The 26,696-nt window shown below is 42.9% G+C and overlaps 1 protein-coding gene across 2 annotated transcripts in view; it reads left to right on the plus strand.

Moving 5' to 3' along the window:
• TTC7B (tetratricopeptide repeat domain 7B) overlaps positions 1-26,696 on the plus strand; it is a 324,581-nt gene that overhangs the window by 212,716 nt on the left and 85,169 nt on the right. Inside the window, exons 17-19 of one of the 2 annotated variants that reach the window (XM_065403071.1) lie at positions 3,497-3,594; positions 10,416-10,466; positions 23,866-24,006. In XM_065403071.1, the coding sequence (XP_065259143.1) occupies positions 3,497-3,594; positions 10,416-10,466; positions 23,866-24,006 (290 nt within the window). The remainder of the gene's footprint in view (positions 1-3,496; positions 3,595-10,415; positions 10,467-23,865; positions 24,007-26,696) is intronic. The other variant, XM_065403072.1, reaches the window with a different exon arrangement.

Below are 26,696 nucleotides of genomic sequence, written 5' to 3' on the forward strand. Positions count from 1 at the left end.
CAATCAAGATCAAAGTGGATCTCGGGGGGGGGGGGGGGGGGGGCTATGAATAAATGCTGTGACACAGGAGACTTGGTTTTGCGAATCACATCACATTGGCACTGTTGTGGTTGTGATGGTATCACACACCTCCCTTATGTAGCATCTGATGTGGCATACCTCCCCGATATAATGCTGACAGGGTTGTGGTGATGTGACATACCTACCCTAATGTAGCATATTGCATTTTCACACCAATAGTAGTTGAACACGGAGCAGTATTATAATTAGAAGGGGGTTCCCTTTCTAATTTGTGCTGCTGAATGAAAGTTCCCTGTCCTGACTAGCTCGACTTGCAATGGCACATATCTCTGGTTGCAATCAGATCACCTTTTGTAGGAGAAGGTTGGACTCAGTGTCCTCATTAATCAGTTACCTATGAAAACAACTGAACTGAATACATGATATAAAAGTGCTAATACTACTCTTTCCTATGGCTTTGTTTTCTTGTGTTTTATAAGATCAATCTGCTCTTTGTTGTTGAAAGTCATTTCCAGCATACAAGTAAATGTTTGCTCACTAATTGGCTATAAATCCTTAGAATTCTGCTACTCTTTAATTCCCTTATTGTAAGGTATAAGGCTTGTAGGATTAAGGCGTAATACTTGCATCAAATGCAATGCATCTGTAGTCTGGTTGCTAAAGTATATTGAAATTTAAAATAGGTTCTTTCTCTTCTTTTTCTATATTTTTCTCATTACAATTACAGTATAATGTACTTCCCTCCTTAAGCCAACTCAGCCTAATTAAGGGAATACAGTGTACATGCGTATAACTTTCATTCCATTTCTGTACATTAAATAGGAAAGAGGTAGGCCACACCCCAAATTAGGAGCAGTGTAGGACATTGTCACATACAGGCTTATTTTGGAATAAATACAAAATGTGAATTAACTACGGGAGGAAACCAGATAATCACCCAGAATGTCAGTGCAGTAATTAAAAGGTAATTTACATTAAATGTTGTTCTGTTCAACGATATTTAGCGTGACATTGTTCCTGGGTTGAAGAAGTAATTAATATAGCTGTTACCAAAAAATATGTGCCAACTGATGTAATAACTATAGCTGATAGTCTGTATCCCAGAAAATTCCCTTCTGTTTCCTGTAGATTGCTATAATAGCATCCCTTTGCAGGGAAATTGCAGTCTAGCAATGACATTAGTGTCATGCAAGATCTTATTGGTAACATTTTAGCAACATCTTCATAAAGAAAGGAAATAGTATCTTTCACTCTGTTTTTAAAGTGTGTAACTATAATGAGTTTAGTAGCTGAATTGAAAGAAAAGGGCAAAAATACATTTGAATTCAAAAGTAGGAGGCCATTTAAAAATTGGGACAGATATAAAACTGGCCCAGATTCTGATCTCTCTTAGACCCCATTTTATACTGGTGAATTGAATGGAGTTACTCTGAATTGTCACTGTTGTGAGAGGAGAATTAGACAAGAGCATATACCATATTAAATGGTGCTATTACAATTTAGGCTTCCATTGAAAAAATGCCTTTTAAAAGGGAGAATTAACTGTGAAAAGTGCCAGATTAACAGCCCTAGAAACAAAAGTTATCTATTTATCCACAGAATGTTTAAGGCACAGACAGTATCAGTACGAGCTTCCCATCACTGTCCTGCTAATGTGCCTCACCACCAACCTGGAGGGACAATTTAAGGGTGAGAGAGAATTCATTCTCCATTCCTATTAAGTCCTGGTCCTTCTGCTAAAACTGCCAGTCAGGTGTCCATATGGTTGGTTTATTTGTGATGTGAACTAAGAAATGGACTAATAGACCAATTTTTTTCCACATAGGTAGAGCCCTACCGAATTCACAGCCATGAAAAACGTGTCATGGACCATGAAATCTCTTCTCCAGATTTCACTGGGGAGACCAGCATTTCTCAAATTGGGGGTGGGTCCTGATCCAAAAGGGAGTTGTGGTGGGGGGGGGCTCACAAGGTTATTTTGGGGGGTAGAAGCATTTCCACCCTTACTTCTGCATTGCCTTCAGAGCTGAGTGGCCGGAGAGTGGTGGCTGTTGGCTGGGTGTCCAGCTTTGAAGGCAGTGCCCCACCAGCAGCAGTGCAGAAGTAAGGGTGGCAATACCATACCATGCCACCCTTACTTCTGCGCAGCTGCCTTCGAAGCTGGGCGGCTGGAGAGTGGAGGCTGCTAACTGAGGGCCCAGCTCTACAGGCAGCAGCGGAGAAGTAAGGGTGGCAATACCATACCAGTCCATCCTTACTTCTGCGCTGCCGCTGGCGGCAACTCTGCCTTCAGATCTGGTCTCCCGGCCAGCAGCCATTGCTCTCCAGCTGCCCAGCGCACATGTAAGGGTGGCAGTACCGCAACCCCCCACCGCCCCCAACAATAACCTTCTGCCACACACACACACACATAACTCCTTTTTGGGTCAGGATCCCTACAATTACAACACCGTGAAATTTCAGATTTAAATAGCTGAAATCATGAAATTTATGATTTTTTAAATCATATGACCATGAAATTGACCAAAATGGACCGTGAATTTGGTAGGGCCCTACAAATAGGCTGCCAAATCAGCCGGCTAGATGGCATTGACTTCGTTACTGCCAAACTAGACTAGACTCAAATGTAGTGAACAGAGCTGAAAGATTCTTACAGTAATTCATTACCAGTCTCCTGTACCATCTGTATTTATACAAAGGTTGTCCAGTATCAGAGGGGTAGCCGTGTTAGTCTGGATCTCATGTTAGTCTGGATGTGTAAAAGCAGCAAAGAGTCCTGTGTCGGATGCATGCATCCGACGAAGTGGGTATTCACCCACGAAAGCTCATGTTCCAAATACGTCTGTTAGTTTATAAGGTGCCACAGAACTCTTTGCTGCTTATACAAATGTTGTTGCCCTAAATTTAACTAAGCATAAAATTGAATTGGTTTATCTGCAAAACATCCTCTTTTCTTCAGATCCCTTCTTAAAACTCAGCTCTTTGAGCATTTCTTTTACTCTTTAGTAATCTCCACAGCTTCTCTTGAACTTTCACTCTTTGTCCTACGTTTTGTTTTGGTTTGGACGTGTTTAGATTCTGTTCTTTAGGACTGTCATCATCTTATTAATTGCCATGTAAATTTACTGTATTGTGCACTAGTTTAATAACTTGAGTCTGAGTATGTACTTCACTTGTAAAGCTATAACATTATATGACTCACTTGAAATGTTTGTATCTTTTGTGCCCATTTTGATTGATTTTATTATGGAACAAAAATTGTTAAAATAAGTATGGATTAAATTTTTAGTTACCTTTTATTTAGTGTAGTTGTTTAACTGAATAATTGGCCATGTTTAATACTAAACTTTGATTATCACTATCCACATTTTTTTTGCAACAACATGTGAGGAGGTACAGTATAAAAATTGTATCTCAACAGTCAGTGTTTGATTTTATATTTTAAATGACTTGTACTTCAAATATTGTGTTACAGTGATTCTGGACGTGGGAGCAGTCTGTTAGACAGAGCCATTGCTGACAGACGACAGCTCAATACGATTACCTTACCTGACTTCAGTGACCCTGAAACAGGTGAGAATTAATATCTTGAACAATAAAGTGGCAAAGATAATGTGTGGCTCAGTATCATCGGTCAAATCTTACAAGATAAAAAGACCAAAGCAGTCAGTGTAAGATGTGATTATTTTTGCACTATATATCTTCGTTGTTGTAAAGTAAAAAAAAAAAAAAAAAAAAATTGCAGTATCATGTTTGTTTGAGGAGATGCTTGCAATATATAAACTTTACTTTTTATTAATTAATTTATTTTTATTTTTAAAAGTGCCCATTTCCCAGGCCTGTCAGTACATTTGTATTAATAAAATATATATAAACATTTTAGGAAGTATTACTATACTTACTGTTAAATATTTAATAATGGTTAAAAGTTGGCATGCTGATCTATTCTATTCTAGCTAGGGTCTGATACTTTACCCATTCCCTTGGTATCTGAGCATTTCTGAGTAAATTTTTTCTTTGTATTATTTAATAAGCAAATTAGGAACACAAAGAGAACTCTCTCCCACCCCTTCAAAAACGTTAAGATTTTTTTTTTAGTTATTTTTGGCACTGTATATTTGAAAACAGATTTCATTTTGGTGGCAGGTTCACAATAGAGGCTAATAGCTTTTGACACTTTAAGAGAAATAAATATTTTACAAGTCAGATAATGAACTTCTCATTAAACACAGTGCAAAATAAAATGCTGCACAGATGCAGCAGGTTAACTTTACGATGTCATTACATGTCAGTACATATTTATAAACTGTAATTTGTCTATTATCTTATATTCACCAATCATAACTGGAATGAATAAATACACCTAAAAGACTGTGTAAACCAAAAACTCACAGCCAAAATGAGTGAATAAACGTACAGTTTTAAGAGAAACTTTCAGAAGGGGAAACAATTGACATATGGTGATTTTAAGTTTCACTAACTTTACATGAAAGGACACCATATTAACCTTATCCTAATCTATATCCTATTGTATCACAAGTATTAAGAGATTTTCCTTAGCTGTCTGTTTCCTTACTTTTGTGGTTTTATTTCAAAACTATAACATACTTTTTGAATTGTGTTTGAGACATGAATTTTTGTTTACTCGGGCTTCAATATAAAATGCTTTTGGAAAGGTTTCCCAGCCTGAGATGCCTTTATGGCATTTTGACAGCTGTAAATTAGAACTCATCAACCTGTGAGTAGTTGAAATATAATGTAACAGAATTATTCAGTAGTAAAAAATTGTACTTGCTTGCTTTATTTCTGAAACCATGAAGTTGGACCAGATGTGCGCACTCACATGCACAAAGAGGTGCATTTTTGCCATTATTGTAGGTATTCTGTTATAAATGCCTTATTTCCGAGAATTATAAAGGATTGATGCAGTGTGTACTGTACCATAGCAAGAAGTCACATTCTTATGTGCACTTGCAATTTAAAAAAGCATTTTAATTAAAAATATGAAATTTGGCTTGTGATCATTCCACATTCTGGGCTATCTCACTGCTTTGTTTTATTGAGAAAATACAAGAAATGAGGTATGAAATTTTAAAATCTAGCTACTTATGCATGCAAAGAAACATTTGTTTTTCAAGTGGGTGCCAAGATTCTTTACAGAGCCTTGGGACACCCTGTTTTTACCTCTCCAGTTACTCAGACCATGAACAGTAATCGCTGACTTTATAGACTGCATTCTCTTCATAGCCCTTCATCACTCACCATTAATCAGCCAGATGAGGTGCTGTTAAATAGAGATATGCCTGGATCAAAACTTGTAATCTAAAACCACGTGAACTTTTTGGGAAGTTTGCATCCAGGTCTGACCTTTATTACTGGGGCTTGTCACAAGCAAGGAAATGTAGGGGCTGGAAGGGACCTCAGAGAGGCAGGACCAAGTTTACCTAAACCGTCCCTGACAGATGTTTGTCTAACCTGTTCTTTAAACTATCTTCAGCCAAAACTGGAACAAAGGATCTCAACAAACTTGAATTTTTTGGAAGTTCAGATTTGTCTTATTCTGAATCTGAACTGCCTGTACCTGGGCAGGGAGGAGCTGGGGGCTAGTAGAAAGAGAGGAAAGTTTGTAGTAGAAAGAGGTCTGCAGGGAGAATGGTAGAAACTCTGCAGTCACTCTATGGGATCAGTGTGTGGAAAAAGCCCTCAGATGTATTCACTTAAGGACCAAGAGAGGGTTGAAAGGTGAAGCCCAAGGAGTGCAGAAGGGGGTTTGTTTATACTTTATTCTAGGATTTATTGGGGGATTCCAGGGGAGAGACCTGGAGGTCCTAGCCCTGTGAGAAGGGTGAACTTAGGCTGTAGGAGAGGTCTGCTTACAGGGTTGGTAGTCCAGGGAGGTGACAGTAAGTAGTTTGAGGGATTGAAACTTGACTGTCTATCTTAGGGTCCCTGGACTGGAACCCTGGGCATGGGTTCCTCTATTAACCCCACTGGTAAGGTGATAGAAAACTTGTGAGAAGGGGGATTGATGACTGGGAGTTTGAATAAAGGACATATGAACCACGGGACCCAGGATCAAGGGTGACAGATTGAACCAGAGGGATTGGAAACTTGTTCGTTGGACTTTTTGTTACCGCAGAAGGGGCTGGACTAAAATATAACCTGACCGGAGGTCCGAATCAGAAGAAGAGGCAGACCGTACAGCAGTGGTCCCCAACCTTTTTGTGGCCAGTAGCACATTCATGTTTTCAGAAGAGTGTGGCGGGCGCCAACAATTTTGCAAGGTTTATTTTGTAGTTGTACATTAAATAATACAAAAAACGTCATATTTAATATTACATAATATATGAATCCAGAGAGAAGAGAGAAGCCGCAAGGACAGAGAACACGGGCGCCCACAGCCCCGGAATACTCTGTCCCCAGCAGGCATGGGCCCCCGGCTTCTCTCCCCTACTGGGCACTAGGTGGGCCCCACGCCTGCCGGAGACAGAGAACACCAGCGCCTGCAGCCCCAGAGTTCTCTGTCCCCAGTAGGCGCGGGGCCATGGCTTCTCTCCGGCTTAAACCACAGCCCCGCGCCTGCCAGGGACCAAGAACACCAGCGCCTGCAGCCCCGGAGTTCTCTGTCCCTGTCAGGCGCGGGGCTGCAGCTTCTCTCCTCTGCTGGGCACTAGGTGGGCGCACATAAATGCCCCGGCGGGCGCCCGCTTTGGGGACCACTGCCATACAGCATCAGAGCGGTCTGTCAGCAGGGGAGCTTACTAAATGAGAGCTTACTACACCATGCCTAGCCCCAAGGGGACTTGTCAGCAGAGAGTCTACTCCTCTACGGTCGTCCTTCTTGCTGCTTTATGAAATATAAAGAGTGACTGAAAAGTAACTTTTGAAAGGGTTTTTGTTCTTGTTAATAATAATAATAAAATTAATATTGTAGCATTGTCCAAAGACTCCAATAAGGATTTAGGGTTTATTGCGCTGCATGCTGTACATGCACACAGATGGGGACAATCCTTTTCCCAAAGAGCGTACAGTCTCACTTAGAAAATCAGGTTTTCTGCTACCCTCTTTATCTGGAACACTGTGTAGATGGATGGGGAAGTAGAAGGATTATGACTCTACAAGTACCAAGGAAGTGAAACTTAGTATGTTGATTAGGGGGAAGGTGCTGTAGGTAGGTATCTTAAAACTCCTTGATTTTTACTTTTGAGTTAAACAGATGTTATCAAATGTCAGGAACCATTTGGAGGAAAAGGTCTTAGATGATAATAGTGCAGGGGTGTTGAATCTTTATGCGCTGAGAGAGGTCCCACTACAGTTCAGTGGGTCTTCAAAAATATAGAAGAACAGAACTGACATTTCTGATAGTTTTAAGGTAAAAACGAGCAAGAAAAAATACCTTCATGAGAGCAACATTCGGTCCTCCTTTATATATCAGAAAGGAAGGGGAGGGAGTTGAATTCAACTCTTTTTTTTTTTTCCTTTGTAAGCCAACTTTTAAGTGATGAGTCCCTTATCCACACATCTGAGCAGCATATTCAGCCTCTACTGACCTACGGAACAAGCGACTAGAGCTAATAATCATACCAGAGGCCTTGTCTATCTACACAAAACTTGTACCAGTTTAGCTAAAGTTGTTTTTAAACTAAATGCTAAACTGGTGCAAAATCCTGTGTAGATACTCTTATTTCCAGATAAGAGTTTCATATATCAATTTATATATCAGTTCCTTACCAATTTAAACTAAACTGAAATAAGCCACTCTTAAAATAAGTGTTTACATAGGGATTTGCATCGGTTTAACTAAACAGACTTAATAAATTTAAGTTACACCTGTGCAATTTTCTAATGTAGACAAGCCCAGACCTCTTTTGTTCACAAGACTAGATGTCATGTCATGTCAGCCCACCTAAAATCCTTCTCCACTTTAGCTAGATACCATATCTTTGGTTCATTGGTCAGTTCATAACTCTGGTGTTCATAACTCTGAGGTTCTATTGTACTTTGTTTTATTATGTGATAGTCTTAGCTCACTTATTTTTGGACTATCATAATAGAAAATAAAATTAGTAGCTGGTTTTAAACCACGTTGTCTAGAACTTTGTTTTTCCTCAAATAAAATGAGTTTAGAGCATATTAAAGAAAATTTTCTTTCCAAATTAATTGGTTTTGATTAAATCTAGTTTTCTGGTTTTCTTGTACATAAAGACACTTGTCTTTGAATATCATACAAGATAATGGACTTTGTAAAGTTGTATAAAGAAAAACTAATACTTGTTTTCTGCAGAAACCATCTTCATACTATTAGTAGTGAAATAAATGCTTTGCATTATATCATTTTCTTTTTGGAATTCATGAATCCATTAAAACCCTATTCTTGGATCTTTTTTCTTTTATCAATTTTTTCTTTCATTTTTTTAGCTTCTGATACTTCCTCCTCATCTCCTCTCTCAAGAACAGAATCTCCTCTTCACCTGTTTATATCTTCTCATCCTTCTCACCCTCATCCCAAATCTGATACCTGTGTGTGGCCCCATGCAGCCTATCCATACTGTGACTGTGTTCTGGGCCCCACGCACCTCCTCTCTGTAAACTGGTTCTCTCTTCCTGATAGGCGTGTTAATTTGCTCTTTGTTTGTTTTTCTGATAATCTCCATAACTGATAAACAGTGTTTCCATTTAAACTATTTTAAACTTCAAAACATTAGCTTCAACTGGAGCCTGCCTGGTCAGATGCTCTTAGTTAACTAGTGGGGGGGAAATATTAAAAATACAAACATTAGTAGTGCATGAGGAGATTTTAATAGGTAATATTGGAGTACCGAAAGCGCTACAGTTTTGAATAGATTAGTATCTCAAACTCCTGGATGTGGCACAATGTAATAGATGGGAGGAGAAAGGGATTATCAATCAATATTGTTTTAGAGTACCTGTTATATGCATTGCAATAAAGCATATCTGGTGTTGAACCTGGAATAGTCAGTTCAGTTACTGGTACCCTTTGTCTCATAGGAATATAACCATCTACGAGGTTTGTCTTTCTCATCCATAAGTTGTAATAATTTATTTTGCGTTGTTGGATCTTTCATTAACAACTATAATAACTATAATTTATAACAACTATCTTTTCCTGAAATCTTGCACCAAGGAGGCAAATGCATCAAATAATTTGTATTTATTTTGTTTATTTTGCATATTGCAAAGGCCTATTGATCTGTCTTACTGAACTATAATCAATTGCGTTCTGCTAATGTAAACCCATTGTAGGCCTGATTCTCCTCTCACTTAAAAACTCTACAAAATATATCAAAATAAATCTGGTGGTGCTACCAAAATAAATCTGGTGTTGGTGTTGTAACCTCTTGTTTAAAGTAGCTTTCTAAACATTTTTCTCAGTTTATATTTGTTCTCCTTCCACTAGATTGCTTACTGTTAATATTCCTGACCCTCATTGTTAGCCTTAAGTATAGTACTATTTGGTTTCACTGCTATACCACAATAATTCAGTGTTCTGAAGTTCAGTTTTGGTATTGGTCAGTGACCACCCTCCTTGATATTTTAAATGTTCAAATCTATGGAAGCATGAATGTTTCTTTAAACTTCAGGGTACTTAGATACAAAGGCTTAAGAAGTTGAAGGCTGTGTTCCATCTTGTAGCACTTTAATACCTGATTAACTAAGAAAGCGTTGTAGGTTTTGCATTGTGCTTCCACAGGGCATACTGCTATAAGATGGTACATCCCATGCAGCATTAGATTGTTTGTTTGTTCTTTGTGGAGCAATGAGTTACCAGGAGTTCCACCGGGATGCCTAACATATAATGAGAAAACGCAGAAGTGCAAACACAGACTAAGTGGTATAAAGTCTGAGTTTTCCATTTCCAATAAAAGCTACAGTATTAATAAGGAAAAGAGCTTTCTAGATTGCATGATGATGTGAGGGAAGTTTACATGATGATGTGTAGGGTATAAAAGCAGAATGTCAGATTCTTATCTAAAGTGTAAATAATTGGTGAGATTCAAAGCTTTGGGTATTTTTCCCCTTTACGCTATATGAATAAAAATTTAGTCCAGATCCTTGTAGCTTCTTGGTATAAATTTCAGGGCTGAAGATCGTGGGCTGCTTATTTTATTCAACTCTACATCTTCCTGTAATAGAAACAAAACACACATCATAAATGTTTAGTTCACCATACTGTACTGGTGAAAACCAAAATGATTTCAGAAGTTGTAACAACCCCTCTTTTTCAAAACCTTTATTGAAAGCTGAAAACAATAAACCTGATTTTCAGTTTGAAGATTATCAGAAGTCTTTTTGTTTTCTTGGAGTATTTAGTTTTTATATTTTGCCTTTTTTTAATTAAGATTTTAATTTGTGATTTGATCTGTTGTTCAAAGGTAACCCACCAGATGCTTACTTTCATGGTTTTTACTCCCTTTTTTCAGTTTGTAAGTAGTATTCACTTTACAGGTCTACTTTTAATTTCTAAATGACTTAAAAATCACGTATTTCTCCACAGCAAAATGTAAATATTGTTTATCAATAGTGGAAGTTTGATACAGTGTGTAAAGTGCAGCTGATGCTGTTTACTCATTCAATCACTCTGAGGGCTGTAATCTTACAAAATCTGAATGCACTCAACCAACACGTGAATTTAATTATTAAAGAGGCAGTATTAATTTCTGGAGGGCTGCAAATAAAGGTATTTCAGGAAGGTCTTATATAGAATAATGGTCAGTCACTGGTAATTTTTATTATTAAAGTTCTTAAGCCACCACTGTGAGTAAGCATTACAGTGGTCTAATATGTAATGTTACTACTGTTAATTTGATTTCTAGTGCAATTCACAGTGGGCCATTGCTTTCTTTTCTGAGAGGTGTTCCACTGCCTGAAATAGTGATTGTCAGAGGAGAGCTAAAGACCTCAATAAAGAGAATAAAATAAAGAGCATAGATCAGTAAATATACGTTTAAAGTTAGACAAATAAATTATCCAAGATACAAAACACATTTTTTGCAATCTTGAGATTGCTACCATCAGATATATTTTAAGATTATTTTATGCTTCGCCTATAGAAAATTGTGGCATATGTGTTTTCATTACACTTTTCACTTTGAAATAGATTTCTCCCAAGTAGTGAAGATACTTTTTTTAACTGGGGGGGGAGGGAGTAAGGAGAATTTGGAAGAGCTGTACATATTTCACTGCAAGTATGGTGTCTGTTCAGTGCAGATAGACCTGTGAAGATCTGAAGAAGAGCTCTCTCTAAGCTTGAAAGCTTGTCTCTCTCACCAACAGAAGTTGGTCCATTAAAAGATATTACTTCACCCACCCAGTGCAGATAGCGTTATTCAGGGAACTAAAGGAGAGGGTATGCTAAATCTTATTGCCCAGATTTGGGCTTTATCTGCCCAAACTGATAATTAACATTGCAACTTCTATGTGAGGAAAAGTGTCTCAGGTGCCTTGTGAATATTCAGTAGGAAGAATGTAAATGTCAATTGAAACATCTGCTTTATGTAGCCCTGCAGAAGGTACTGTCTTTTTACACAAAATGTGTTTGCTTGCATTAGCACACAATCCAGTGCATGTTACACCATTTGTATTTTTAAATGTTTTAATGCCTGCTTTTTGTGCATGTGAAATTGGAAGTGTTCTTCATCCTGCCTGAGTGTTTCTGTTGAATTCAGATTTCTATTGCTTTGAATAAGACATTGTTCCATTAAATTTGATTTATAAAGCAACTTTCCTCTTCTGCAGCAAGAACAAGAATATACGACAGATTTTCATTAAATCAAGTATTTAATGTTGAAATTTATTTAGAAATTACCAAGAAAATTACTAGGAAAGCCATGGATTTTATCATAATTTTCTTTTACATAGGGATGCTTATGAACATCTAGGCTTCAGGACAAGATGGAATTTTTGATAATCTAACACACAATTTTAGAGAGAATCTGTAAATTTAGGGCATTGCTGTATTTGCTGAAATCGGGCAATAAGCAAGTCTTTGAGGTGGAAAGGTCTTCTCAGAGCAAATGCCAGTAAAAATGCTGACGGTTCAGTAATCATCTGGTCACAATGTAAGGTTTCCTTGGTAATTTGTTCACATTATGGCAGATGAAGTCTCCTATTGAATTAAAAGTTTATTGATTAAAACATTCAAACAAGCAAAGGCTGATCGTAAACTAATAAAATGTTGGTTTAGTGACAAAAATTCTCTCTTCATAAATCCTGAATAGCGATTGCGAAAGGTAATTTGGAAGTAAAGCAAAATATTTCTCAACAAAAATGTGCCATGAAATAAAAAGTTAGTCAGCAAATCTCACACATCATTTTACCATGTGTGAGATAATTACTATTTCCAGATGTTATTCAGGTGGTAACTAAATATGTGAGTTCTTGAACTTTCAAAAACTTCCCGCCATTGAGACAATTTTAGTATCAAAGATGAACCCTAGTAAAAGTAAAACCAAAAAAGCCAAAAGTGATAGCAGAGAGCCATTATGCTGATGTATTATGACTAGTTTTCTTTCCCAGACCTCTCATGCCTTTTTCAGACATTTGAGTTCAAAAGAACCTTCAGTTTCCTTTTTAAGGGAACAAAAACCTTCTTCAGTTCTTTGCAATGTTCAAGCTTAAATCCTGATTTAGCAGTTGTCCAGCAAGTTCTCTGTATGGGTTATGTTTTCTGATGAAGAGATAATGGAGTGTTTTACAGCATATTCAGCTGGACACAAGTTGGCTTTTACAGTGAATTCTGATGGGCTGGGTAGGGATTAAAGAATACAGAATATATATATTCCTGGTCGAAGCAATGAGAGTAAAACTGCCATAGTACCTTTTAGGGATGGAAGGGGGATAAAAATTGAGTGAAATGCAGCAACAAAACCTTGCTGGAGAGAGCTAAGCAACTTGCAAAGAAATGTGATTGGCTGAGGGTCTATAACCATTCAAACAAAACTAGGAGAGATCTGTGTGTTGCTGGGGAAAGAGCAGAGTGAGTGTGCGGTAGAGTGGAACGGGAAGCCAGAATGTAGGCATTTAGCACCATAGTAAGTGTGAGATGTAGAGCAAGAAATCTGCATTTTAAATAAGAAAACTTCTGAAGAAACTAGAAGAAAGGCAGAGTGAACTTTGGGCACTCAAAACTCTGCTTTTAAGAGAACCGCTCCCAGTTGTCCACAGAACAACTGTTAAGAGAAACTGTGTACCATGCATTTCCTCTGCAAGAGCCATGAATGAGCGAAATGCTAATTGATTGTGGTGATACCAGAGAAGCATGAAATATTGTGGGATTAGATTTCCAGGGATGAGAGTGACACATGGTCAGGATGCTTGATTTGATGACTGAAAAGACTACGTGACTATAAAAAGGCATAGCCCAGGTATGATGAAGCTCCAGTGGTAGTGTTGACTAGAGACCCACAAAATACAGGGACTGCCAGAGGCTGCATTAGAGGCTATCCCATCCTTTGGAGAAGGCCTGTGAGAAACTACTTGGAGTCAACTAAGACACAGATGTTCAGATTAGGAGGCCATGGGAAAAAAGCAAAAATGGTGTAGTTCTGTTCTGTTATTTTGCATAAATGGTGCCCAACCCAGACTATATACTTGTGACTTATTTTTCTTTACTTTTCTATAGCAATTAACTTTCAACTCTCCTGCACTACATTGAGATTACCTAAACTCCTCAGCCTTTGAAACAGGTTGAAGCGAAGAGGAGTGAAAGAACAAAAGCTGTGATTTTTAAAGGGACCTATGGGAGTTAGGCACACAAATCCCATTGAGTCTCCTTCTATAAACTTTCACATTCAAAGAAACCACTGTTGAAGACAATGCGGACTATTTTGGAAAGTTTGGTCACAGGGTTTTATTAGCAGAGGATAGTAAGGGAGTTTTGAAGTTGATTCATTTGAAAGGTTATTAATTTTAATAGATTAGAATTGCCATCACCATTTCTAAAATAATCTGAGTTTGTGAAATTCTATGTCCATCATTTGATTGTAAACGTTTAGTCCATGATTAATTTAAAAATTCTTGTGAGCCAGATGTATTAATGTAGTGAAAATTAGGAGATAAACGTTTTCTATTTATTTAATGGGATAAGGAAGCATGCATTTGTAACATTTGCATATTTTATTTAGAGAATACTACTAAGAAATAAAATTTTAAGTGATAAGTATTATAAACTTATACATATTTACATAGAACTGCAAAAATTGTGTGAATTGATCCTTTCATTAAAAGATCTGAAAAATGAAAAAGTTAAGAGGGCACTCTGCAGCTTCAAATAACAAGTTTGAGGCAGGAATCAGTTGTCAGGTGGCTAGTTATGATTTATATTTCACAAGTCTCAGGAGGGTTTTGGAACATACTAATCAATTAAACAGCAATTCACCAGGACCAGATAGTATTCACCCAAGAGTTCTGAAGGAACTCAAATATGAAATTGTAGTTGATATGTAACCTATCACTTAAATTAGCCTTTGTACCAAATGACTGGAAGATAGCTAATGTAACGCCGATTTTTAAAAAAGACTCCATAGGTGATCCTGGCAATTACAGACCAATACACCTAACTTCAGTACCAGTCAAATAGATTGAATCTGTAGTAAAGAACAGAATTATCAGACACATAGATGAACATGATATCTTGGGGAAAAGTCAACATGGCTTTTGTAAAGGGAAATCATGCCTCAATAATGCTTTAGAATTTTCTGAGGGTGTCAACAAGCATGTGGACAAGGGTGATCCAATTGATATAGTGTATGTGGTCTTTCAAAAAGCCTTTGACAAGGTCCCTCACCAAAGGCTCTTAAGCAAAGTAATCAGTCATGGGATAAGAGGGAAGGTCCTCTCATGGATCGGTAACTGGTTAAAAGATAGGAAACAAAGGTTAGTTTTCACAATGAAAAGAGGTAAATAGCTGGATCCCCCAAGGAACTGTAGTGGTACTTCTGCTGTTGAACATATTCATAAATGAACTGGAAAAGTGTGTGACCAGTAAGGTGGCAAAGTTTGTGGATGATACTAAATTACTCAGTATAGTTAAGTCCAAAGCTAACTGTGAAGAGTTACAAAGAGATCTCTCAAAACTGGGTGACTGGGCAACAAAATGGCAAATTAAATTCAATGTTGTTAAGTGCAAAGTAATGCACACTGGAAAACATAATCCCAAATATCTGTACAAATTGATGGGTTCTGAATAAGCCTATTACCACTCAAAAAAGAGCTCTTGAAGTCATCATGGATAGTTTTCTGAAAACATGCAGTCAGTGCATGCAGTGCAGCGGCAGTCAAAAAAACTAACAAAATTGTAGACACCATTAACAAAGGGATAGATAATAAGACAGAAAATATCATAATGTCACTATATAAATCCCTGGTACTTGCACACCTTGAAAACTGTGTGCAGTTCTGGTCGCCCCATCTCAAAATTAGAATTGGAAAAGATACAGATAAATGCAACAGAAAGATTAGGGGTATAGAACAGCTTAGGGTATAACTGGATTCAAAAAATAATTAGATAAGTTTGTGGAGGATAGGTCCATCGATGGCTGTTAGTCAAGATGGTCAGGGTTTCCTAAATGCTCTGGGTGTCCTAAATGTCTGACTACTAGAAGCTGGGACTGGACAACAGGGATGGATCACTCAGTAAATTACCCTGTTCTTTTCATTCCCTTTGAAGCATCTGGCTGGCATTGGCTTCTGTTGGAAGAGAGGATACTGGGCTAGATGGATCACTGGTCTGACCCATCATGGCCATTCTTATGTTCTTAAATAAGCTGTTATAACTTTGGTATAGTTGCTTATTATCCTATAGAACTATCTTCTGCTCAAATAAGTTTTACCACCAGGTTACTGTTACACTGTATGTGGATTTATCCACTTATAGAATTACTGTAGTAAACTGTTTACATTCCATTGTTTTTATGAGTTTAGACCTAGATACTAGGGGTGTGCAATCTGAATAATATATTTGCTAAGTGGAATAAATTTTGGCCTATTTAGAAGGTACCAAAACATTTGTTTGCATACTGGGAAATTTTTACTCCTGTTAAGATTACATGGTTCCCACTATACAACCAGCCTCCTGCTAGGGAACTCCTCCTCCCCGCTGAAGCTTTGTATTATTACAGGTGAGGGGTTGGATGATGGTCTGCAACTTTCTCCTTTCCTCAGCTTTTCTTCATATCAAGGAGCTGCATCCCTTCCTCACCAGTTCTTTAAGAGACCTGGGGTGGATTCTCTTTCTTAACCATTTACAACAGACCATGTCAGCAGTGGGAGTAGCAAAGGCTTCTACTCTGTTGTGAGCCACTGCACCGATCGCATCAGACATCCTTTAGGCTTTTTAACTAAGAAATTCTCTGAGCCCCTTGCTGCTGGGAGAGAGCATGAGTCTCTGCTGTTGATTGTGGAGCTTGTCATCTTTAAAAACTAAGGAGGGAAATGGTGGACCGGATCCTGAAATGAACGGTATGACTTCTTTTATAGCCTTGACAGAACTGTTCAAACATAGTGACAAATTTCTCTCTCCGTGCAAAATAATAAAATACACACATCAGCATTTCCCAAATTGATTGGGAAGCTGGCACCATCGTAGTCTGGGGGAGGGGACGGTAGACAAAAGAAGCATTGGGATAAATTATGCAATATGTATCTGCATTCACCACCTCCTCCACTTTAAGTATACTCTGATGTTATTACATCAAACTGCAGCAGTTTACTGAAAGCCATCATATTGTGTGTCTTCTCTTGTGAAGGCCTGTAATGTCAACAGTCACGTGACCAGCTCACGTTTATTGTTCGCCGTTTAGGCAAGCAATCACCAACCCAAGCTTACGTCTTTGACTTCTGTGGTAGTCAGTTTAACATCTTCCCATAAAGCATCTGCTGCTGGTAATTATGAGAGGCAGGATACTGGACTAGATGAACCTTTGGTCTGATCCAGTCTGGCATTTCCTGTGTTCCTGTTTTCTTCCTGTTTTCCTATCTCTGTAAGCAGTGAAAAACTTCTTCTTATTTAATCAAGCCCAGTGAGCCTCAAATACAATTTGAAATTACAGAACAAATTTACAGTGGATTTGTAAGTATTTAAAATCACAGTGAGAACTATAACTTAAAATGTTTATGGTCTGGATAGAAAAACATCAGTGCTAAAGATTCTCTGCTGACAGTTAAATATTTAATACATACGTTTATTTTATCATGAAGGTAGCATACATACTGAATTGGTAGAAAACCTATTTCATTTTTCATTTACTGGAAAAGAGATACTATTTCAGACTGAATTTTAATTTCTTCTTCGAGTGATTGCTCAGGTGTATTCCACAGTAGGTGTGCGTGCTCGCCACGTGCACTGGTGTCGGAAGTTTTTCCCTTAGCAGTACCCGTAGTGGGGGAGCCCCGCTGCGACCCCTGGAGTGGCGCCTTTATATCGCACTATAAAGGGGGCCACGCGCTCCCCCCACCCTCAGTTCCTTCTTGCCGCCAGTGAAGGTAGTCGGAACTTTGTGCTCTAGCATTTGCTGTAGCGTCTATCCTTAGTAGTACGATCTTCGACCGTAAATAGTTTTCTATAGTTAGTGGCCTGGCTCGGGGCATGCCCTGAACCCCAGGCTTCAAGTCGTGCGACTCCTGTCGCAATTCCATGCCCAGAAGCGATCCACACTCTGTGTCTTCGCTGTCTGGGCGAGGCTCACATAAGTGAGCGTTGCAAAATCTGTAAGTCGTTCAAGCCCTGGACTAAGCGCGAACGAGATATCCGACTCCGGGCCCTGCTTATGGAGTCGGCATTGGCCCCGGCACCAGCGCGCCGACCCGACCCGGCGCCGGGCACCGCATCCTCGGTGCGGAGCGAAGCCCCATCCACCAGTCGGCACCACTCCCCCACTAAGAAACAAGGCAAGATCCAGCGGCGCCGAGACAAGGACAGGGGTGAGGCTGGACCCGAGTTGGGTAGCCCACAATCCCCCTCGGAGCCCAGACCTCCGACTCGAGTTGAGCGCAGTAGTCCGGCCCCGTCCGCGCGTGCCTCTCCGGCGGTGAGGATGCCGTCGACGCCGGAGGCAGCTCAGGCAGCGCATGATATCCTCGTCCTGCCGGTGCCGGGCGTGCCGCCCGAGTTGGGCCCCCGGTCCTGAGGGAAGCCGCCGCTGGGTGCTCACCAACCCTCCCCTGCCATGTCGGAGGTTGAGGTCCCGGATCGATCTGCGGGGCCTTCCCATAGCCCACGACAGATCTCCACTCCATTGACTGGGTCACCTGAGAGCGAGTCTCCGGAGTCTTCCTCTGCCCAGAGGGGTCGCAGGCACCGGGACAGAAAGCGTCGATGCTCCTCTTCCACTTGGAGTGATAGCAGGTCTCTATGCCATCGGCACCACCGCTCATACCACGGCGCGCGCCATACTCGGAGTGCATCCCGACCGGCACCGAGGCGTCGTAGCCACGGTTGCCGAAGGAATTCCAGACATAGTTCCTCCCGATGTGTACATCTCCTCGTCGTCGAGGTCCAAATCCCGCGGTCGGAGCCAACATGGCCGGGACCAGTCCAGCCACTCGTACGGCACCGTGCGCTCCTCGGTAACTTCGGCCTCAGGCCCCAACCATCCCTTCCCGGGCCGCATCGTCCCTCAAGAGCAAGCAGCTCTACTAGGACCTCAGACGGCTCAGTGGCAAGGGGTGCCCTGGCAAGGACAGTGGTGCCAGTGAGCACTGTGGCCCCAAGCGCCCGCACCAGCGAGGCCCCGTTCAGTGGCTGGGGCGTCCCAGGTCCACTGGGCATCCCCGTCTCAGCACCGAGAGCAGTCCTCGGGTACCAAACCACTGGCACCGCGCCCAGACCGAGACGTGGAGTGCAACCCGACGGTACCGCCCGATGCCCTAGGGGTGGTACCGGTCATCTCGTCGGCACCGGACAAGTCCATAGCGGCACCGCCCCCTCCTTCTCAGGAGGATTTTAAGGCTCATCAGGAGCTTCTCCGACGCGTAGCCACAAATCTCCAGCTCCAGGCTGAGGAGATGGAGGAGCCATCGGACACTTTGTTTAATGTCCTGTCCTCCTCGGCACCGGGCCGTGTGGCCCTACCGCTCCACCAAGGGGTAGCCAATATTTCTGTCGGGCTCTGGCAAACCTCTGCCGCTCTGCCGCCCATTTCTAAGAAAGCAGAGCAGAAGTACTTCGTGCCAACGAAGGGACATGAGTACTTGTACACTCATCCTGCCCCGAACTCACTGGTTGTGGAGTCCGTCAACCACCGAGAAAGACACGGCCAGCCCGCACCCACCCCCAAGGATAAAGACGCCAGGAGACTAGACGCTTTTTGGGAAAAAAGTTTATTCTTCTGCGAGTTTCCAGCTCAGGGTGGCAAACCATCAAGCACTCCTGAGCAGGTATGATTTTAACTTGTGGGGGTCTCTGCTGAAATTCGAGCTTTCCCTCCAAGAAAAGGACAGGAAGGAATTCAAGGCTCTAGTCGACGAAGGTGCGGCAGCGGCGAAAGCGGCGCTCCAAGCGGCGTCGGACAGGGCCGACACAGCGGCTCGTTCGATGGCCTCGGCTATCTCCATGCGACGGGCGTCGTGGCTCTCGCTGTCGGGGCTGTCCGTGGAATCCCAGTCCCTCATGCAGGACCTGCCCTTTGACGGAAAGGCCCTGTTTGCAGACCTAACAGACACTCATCTGCACGGGATGAAGGACTCCCGCACCACCCTGCAGACTCTCGGCCTGTATGTCCCGCCAGCCAAGGACAAACCCAGGCCGCAGCCCTCAGCTCCCCCTGTAAGGGGCAGATATGAGTCCCCGCCTAAGAGGGCTAGGGACCACAGGCGCAGGTCACAGCACCAGTCCCGTTCGGCCCCACGCCCCGGCCCTTCGAAGGGCAAGAGGCAGGGGAAGAGGCATTTTTGACTCTTTGCAGGGGGCCACCGGTCCTGTTGCCAGGGAAACCCCCCAGTTAATAAAGTCATTTTTTGGCAACCGTTTATCTGCCTTCCGAGTGCAATGGTCCCGTATAACGTCGAATCGGTGGGTCCTCAGTACCATCTCCCAGGGGTACATGCTGCAGTTCGATTCACCCCCACCCCACCATCCTCCATCCCGCAATGTCCCCGGAGACCCAGAGCATGCCCTCCTTCTAAATCAGGAAGTGACGCGCCTCCTCACCCTGGGCACGGTGGAGAGGGTACCTCACGAATTCCAGGGCAAGGGGTTTTACTCCCAGTATTTCCTGATCCCGAAGGCGAAAGGCGGGCTCAGGCCCATCCTCAACCTGCCGAATCTCAACCAGTTTCTGGTCCGCTGCAAATTCCGTATGGTGTCCCTGGCCTCTATTGTTCCGTCCCTAGACCCGGGGGATTGGTTCGCAGCCTTGGACCTCCAGGATGCGTACTTCCATATCCATATTTTCGAGGGCCACAGGCGCTTCCTCTGCTTCCTGGTAGGGAGAGACCACTATTAGTTTACGGTCCTTCCCTTTGGCCTTTCCACGGCTCCCAGGGTTTTTACCAAATGCATGGCGGTAGTGGCAGCCCACCTCAGGAGGAACGGATTGCAGATCTTCCCCTACCTGGACGATTGGCTGCTCAAGGGCAGGTCTCGGTCCCAGGTGCAGGCGCAGATGAAATTCCTGCTTGATACCTGCACGAGTCTAGGCCTAGTAGTAAACGAGGACAAGTCCACGTTAGTCCCGGTTCAGCGCATACACTTTATAGGGGCGCCGTTAGACTTGGTGGAGGCCATGGCCTCCCTCCCCCGGGACAGGTTCGAAACACTCAAAGGTCTCATCGCCTCGGTCACGGCCTTCCCTGTGATGACAGCATGGGTGTGCCTTCAAATCCTAGGCCATATGGCAGCATGCACCTCTGTGGTGCGACACGCCAGGCTCAGGATGAGGCCCCTCCAACTCTGGCTGGCCTCCCAGTACTCCCAGGCCAGGGACGGCCCGGACAAGGTTGTCACGTTGCCACCCAATGTAGTGGCCAACCTGCAATGGTGGTCCCCCCTGAGCAACATGCTTCATGGTATCCCCTTCAGGGAGACCCCTCCCTCACTAGATCTGGTGTCGGACGCCTCGGACCTGGGCTGGGGAGCCCATGTGGGGAGCTTCAAAACCCAGGGCAGATGGTCGCCCCCGGAATTGTCCCTGCACATAAATGTCAAGGCGCTCAGGGTGGTACACCTGGCGTGCGTGGCTTTCAGCCGACACCTAGGGGGAAAGGTGGTCATAGTCCTCACGGACAATACGACCGCGATGTATTATATCAACAGACAAGGGGGCACGCGTTCTGTGGCCTTGTGCCAGGAAGCCCAGCGCCTGTGGGAGTTCTGTATAGCCCACAATATCCTTTTGAGGGCTTTTCACCTGCCCGGCAAGCGCAATACGCTCGCAGATCGCTTAAGCAGGGTTTTCTCCCAACAGCATGAGTGGTCTCTACACAGGGAGGTGGCCAAGAGGCTCTTCCTGGAGTGGGGCACTCCCCAGGTAGATCTTTTCGCCACCATCCAGAATCGCCTCTGCCCTCGGTTCTGCTCCAGGGCAGGAGAGGGCGAAGGGGCGATATCGGACGCGTTCCTAATTCCATGGTCGGGCCGCCTGTTCTACACCTTCCCGCCCTTCCCCCTGATAGGCAAGGTCCTACAGAAGGTGAAGGCAGACAGAGTGCGGATTATCCTGATAGCCCCGGATTGGGCCCGTCGTCATTGGTACGGGACCCTCCTGCAACTTCTAGTGGCCCCCCCGCACAGACTCCCGCTTCGACTGGACCTCCTTTCCCAGGAGGGAGGATGTCTCCTCCACCCCAATCTGGTCGCACTTCACTTGACAGCGTGGCTGCTCCATGGTTAAACAAGGAGGAGGGGAGGTGTTCTGAGGACGTTAGATAGGTTCTGCTTGAGAGCAGGAAACCATCCACACGACGAACCTACCTGGCCAAATGGTATCGGTTCTCCACGTGGGCGAGGGAGAGGGGCTCCTCCCCCTCCTCCGCATATCTCCAGCTCATCTTCGATTACCTCCTGTCCCTTAGGATCCAAGGGCTGGCGCCACATGACATCCCGGTTTTTAAAAGGGCTGGATCGGGCATTCCCTTACGCCAGACCCCCGGTCGCGCTCTGAGACCTGAACCTAGTGCTCTCCCGCCTCACGGGCCCCCCCTTTGAGCCCTTGTCCACGTGTTCCTGGTCCCACTTACCATGGAAAGTGGCATTCCTGGTGGCTATCACCTCAGCCCGCCGGGTCTCGGAGCTTAGGGCCCTGACCTCTGAACCCCCATATACGGTCTTCCATAGGGATACGGTCCAGCTCCGTCCGCACCCGGCTTTTCTGCCGAAGGTAGTCTCAACTTTTCACATTGATCAGGACATTTTCCTCCCAGTCCTCTGTCCTAAGCCCCATTCCTCCAATGAGGAACAATGCCTGCACAAGCTAGACCTGCATAGAGCGCTCGCTTTTTACCTAGACCGGACCAGGCCATTCCGGAAATCCCCTCAGCTTTTCATTGCATCGGCCGAGCGCATGATGGGGCAGCCAGTTTCTACCCAGCGGATCTCCTGCTGGATCACCTTGTGCATACGCACATGTTACGACCTGGCAGGGGGTTCCCTGCCTCTTATAGTGAAGGCTCATTCGACGAGAGCTCAGGCCTCGTCGGCTGCCTACGTGGCTCATGTCCCTATTCAGGACATCTGTAGGGCTGCTACATGGTCCTCTGTCCACACCTTTTCATCGCGCTATGCGATCGTCTCCCAAACGCAGCGGGGTTTGGTAGGGTGGTACTCCGTCCGGGTAACCCTTAAACTCCTACCCACCTCCATCAGGTATAGCTTGGAGTCACCTACTGTGGAATACACAGGAGCAATCACTCGAAGAAGAAAGGACAGTTACCTGTTCGGTAACTGGCATTCTTCGAGATGTATTGCTCAGGTGTATTCCACATCCCGCCCTCCTTCCCCTCTGTCGGAGTTGTCTGGCAAGAAGGAACTGAGAGTGGGGGGAGCGCACAGCCCCCTTTATAGCGCGATATAGAGGCGCCACTCCAGGGGTCGCAGCGGGGCGCCCCCACTACGGGTACTGCTAAGGGAAAAACTTCCGGCACCGGTGCACGTGGCGAGCACGCACACCTACTGTGGAATACACCTGAGCAACACATCTCGAAGAACGTCAGTTACGGAACAGGTAACTGTCCTATCCCTCAGAAAAGCTTTATTTTGAGAGACTAATGCATTCCATTCAGCATTTCAAGATATTCTTCCTTCAAGGAATTATTTGACTGCTAAACATTTTCTTCAACATTGTTGATTAGCTAAAGTTTACATCCCATGCAATTTAATCGTGTATCCATGCAGGGGCACATTGTGCTCAGCCTATATATTTTAGTTCTGTGTTTCTTTTTTGCAATCTATTATTAGCCTTTAAATAGTCATCTAATTGCACTCTATGAAAAGACATTGCAATTACTAACATCAAAGTGCATGCAGCAGCATAAAGGTTACAGCATATAGTGCCATCACAAACCTTCTTTGAATCATTTATACTCCTAAATGAAATGCTCAGTTAAATCTTCAGTGTTCACAGTGGCTACTCAAATTGCATCAAACATTGCTGCTAGTAAAATCATAATATGATTTTAGTGTAGATTCACTCACATTTGTGCATTTTACATCAGAAAAAGACTGACAGCAAACATCCAGAAGTTAAGACCCAAGTTAGCTTTTTTGATGAAGCCTGTGTTATGGAAAGGGTTAAGATGTAGTATTTAACCCAGCCTTTGTGAACATTTTTGTCTTCCTTCCTTCCCCTCCCATCTCTCCACACTGATGTATTTTTTTTATTACTTCTACAGGTTCAGTCCATGCAACGTCAATAGCAGCCTCCAGAGTGGAGCAGGCACTGTCTGAGGTTGCTTCATCTTTGCAGAGCAGTACTCCTAAGCAAGGTCCTCTGCATCCTTGGATGACTCTGGCTCAAATCTGGCTTCATGCAGGTACTGGAAAACAAAAACAACTTTTTTTTCCTATTCACTAACCTAGAAACCTAACAGCCAGGAATCTGTATTCATTTCATTCAGCAGGTCAGACTCTATTATCATTTGTCAACTGAAATTGGAGCTTTTAAGAACACTTATTCAAAGTGTGGCATTTTGTTGCATTTCAAGAAAGAGCATTATATGTTTTATACATTAAACAGTGGTCAATAAGGATGGCATTTAGTTTTTAATTTAATAACCTTGTCACAGGGTTGTTGCATTTTCTAACTACAGTTTAGACTGTATTAAGTCATGGATTTCTAAAATTTCTCATTTGGCAAATTTGTCCTTGAGAATTAAGGGTTGCTTTGTTTCTGTGGAACTTTTTAACTAAACGTCAATCATCATAAGAATGTTTAATAGTCTTGGGGTCCTAATAATAAAAATAATGCATATCATAGTTTGCTGAACTTAACCATAGAAATATAGTTTTAATGTGTGTTGCTTCTATCACTCTGCATAAAGGGGCACAATAATTAAAGTTGATCTTCCAAAATATATTCGTTGGATGTGTAGGTTAAAAAAAGGGAAGATTGCTTTTTTTTAAAAAGGGGGGTGCATAGGTTTCTGCTGTTTTCCATGTGCAAAAATTCAGATACTTCTAATATATGCAAATGCTTCTGTTACAAAGGGAGGCAGGACAGTATTTATTAAAGCTACTGCCGACACGCCATAATCATTGTGGGCTAGATCTGAAAGGCACCTGTTCAAAGTAGTGCTGTAAACATGGTATTTAGTATTTCAATAAAGTAAAAAAGTTGCACATTTGTTTATGCTCCTTTCAAAAAGTTTGAATGGAGGTAGATGAAGTCCTGTGGCAAAGCAAGCAATAGATTGGGCCCAAAACGTGAACTAGGCCTCTGGGCTGACAGTGTGAAGTGCTTGCGGGTGCTGGCTAGTTGGTTGTTATGAACTTTTTATACTTAAATTACTGAAGTTTTGTTTTTTTTAAAAGGGGAAGATTTGGATCCTGGTATTGAGGCAAGCAGAGGAATGGAAACACTTAAATAGAAACACTTGATTCATACGTAAGATAGGGCAGCAGTTTTATAGTAGAATTGCTACATGGTGGATCAGAACTTTGCAGACTAATGGAGTGGTACCACTGTCACCTTTGTAGGCGTTACGGTGTCTGAAGCTTCTTGAGAAGCTAAATAGCATGGAACATAGATGGCATATTTCCCCTGGAGAGGAGCAGGCATTTACAGGAATATCAGATATTACAACTGCAGCTGGAAGAAAAAACATTAGCATTGTATAAAAACTTAACTTGACAACAATGTCACTGAAGTAAACCAGTATCGTTTTGCTTTTGTGACACCCATCCAGTGTAAAAGTGATAGTGGGCTTCTGGTGTCTCCATTTCTTGGTTTGCCTGTTGGGATGTGTGGTAGCATTGTCCTAACTAGTGAATGATCTGGAATGGAGTTTGTGCCCAAGAGTGGCCTGAAGCTTCGCACCAAACTCTAAGTCAGAGAGTATCACTGATGGCAGTGGAAGGTTATAGTGCATAGCATAATGGTTTATGTGAAAACAACAGTGTTCTAATCATTCTTTTAAAAATATTCAGTTTGAAAAGTTCTTTGGGCGGTTGCTCATGTCCATTCCCATGTAGATGTGCGTGCACTGCGTGCACAGTTGCCAGAAGGCTTTTCCCTCAGTGGTATCCGTCGGCTCCGGTGCCCCCTGGAGTCACACCCTCATGGTGTTGTATATAGGGGCCTGCCACCCCCTCAATTCCTTCTTTCCACCTGTGACGGTCGCTGGAACTGCTCGTTCTTGCTCTGCAAGTACTCTCCCCGGTGGACTTGTATATTTTCCTGTAAATAGTTCTAAAAATGTTAGTAAGTGTTTGCAGAAGTTACTAGTTGCTAGTATAGAGTAGGACCCCACTTATCAGGGTTCTCTCCTGCCCAGCACCAGGGAATGCCTCGGTCTCTGGGGTTTAAGCCATTCAAGGCTTGCCACAAGCCTGTGCCTATCAGTGATCCTCACTCAGCTTGCCTCAAGTGTTTGGACGAATCCCAACTGCGTGATCGTTGCAGGATTTGTAGAGGTTTCAGGCCGCAGAACCAAAAAGAAAGGGACCAGAGTGTGACGTTGCACTCTATATGATTTTATGAAAATATGCTAATGAGTGTGAATATAATGTAACTGGAATATGCTTCATGCAAAAGGTCTCTTGTAAGGTATCATTACAAAGCTTATAATCTACTGAGTGTGTTCATCCTATTTGTATGAATGTATCATTCTTGTATCTGAAACTAGAAATATGAAATATAACTCTGAGGGCCTATTGTAATTATGCAAAGTGTGGGCCATTAATGGTGGTTTGGAATCTTGATGGCTCACATTAACCAGGACAATTGTCTGTAGATGGCTCTGTTTTACTTGGAAGAATGACTCTGGCAGAGTGAGAACCGCACAAGGCTCAATGGCTGCTGCTGCGGCACCGTTGACTCTGGCCCCAGGGAGGGAGCCATCGAGTCCAATGCCGTTGGACTCTTCCCCCAAGGGAGAGCCATTGGAGTGTGTGACTGGCGCTCCCATCTACACCAGACATATTCCAGGTGGCACAGGATCTGATGTCCCTCCCAGTGCCACTGTTGCCAATTAGATGTGAGCCAGCACCAGAGGCAAAGCCAGCT

Source organism: Emys orbicularis, chromosome 4 (assembly GCF_028017835.1).
Source record: "Emys orbicularis isolate rEmyOrb1 chromosome 4, rEmyOrb1.hap1, whole genome shotgun sequence".
In the NCBI taxonomy this organism is placed as follows: Eukaryota; Metazoa; Chordata; order Testudines; family Emydidae; genus Emys; species Emys orbicularis.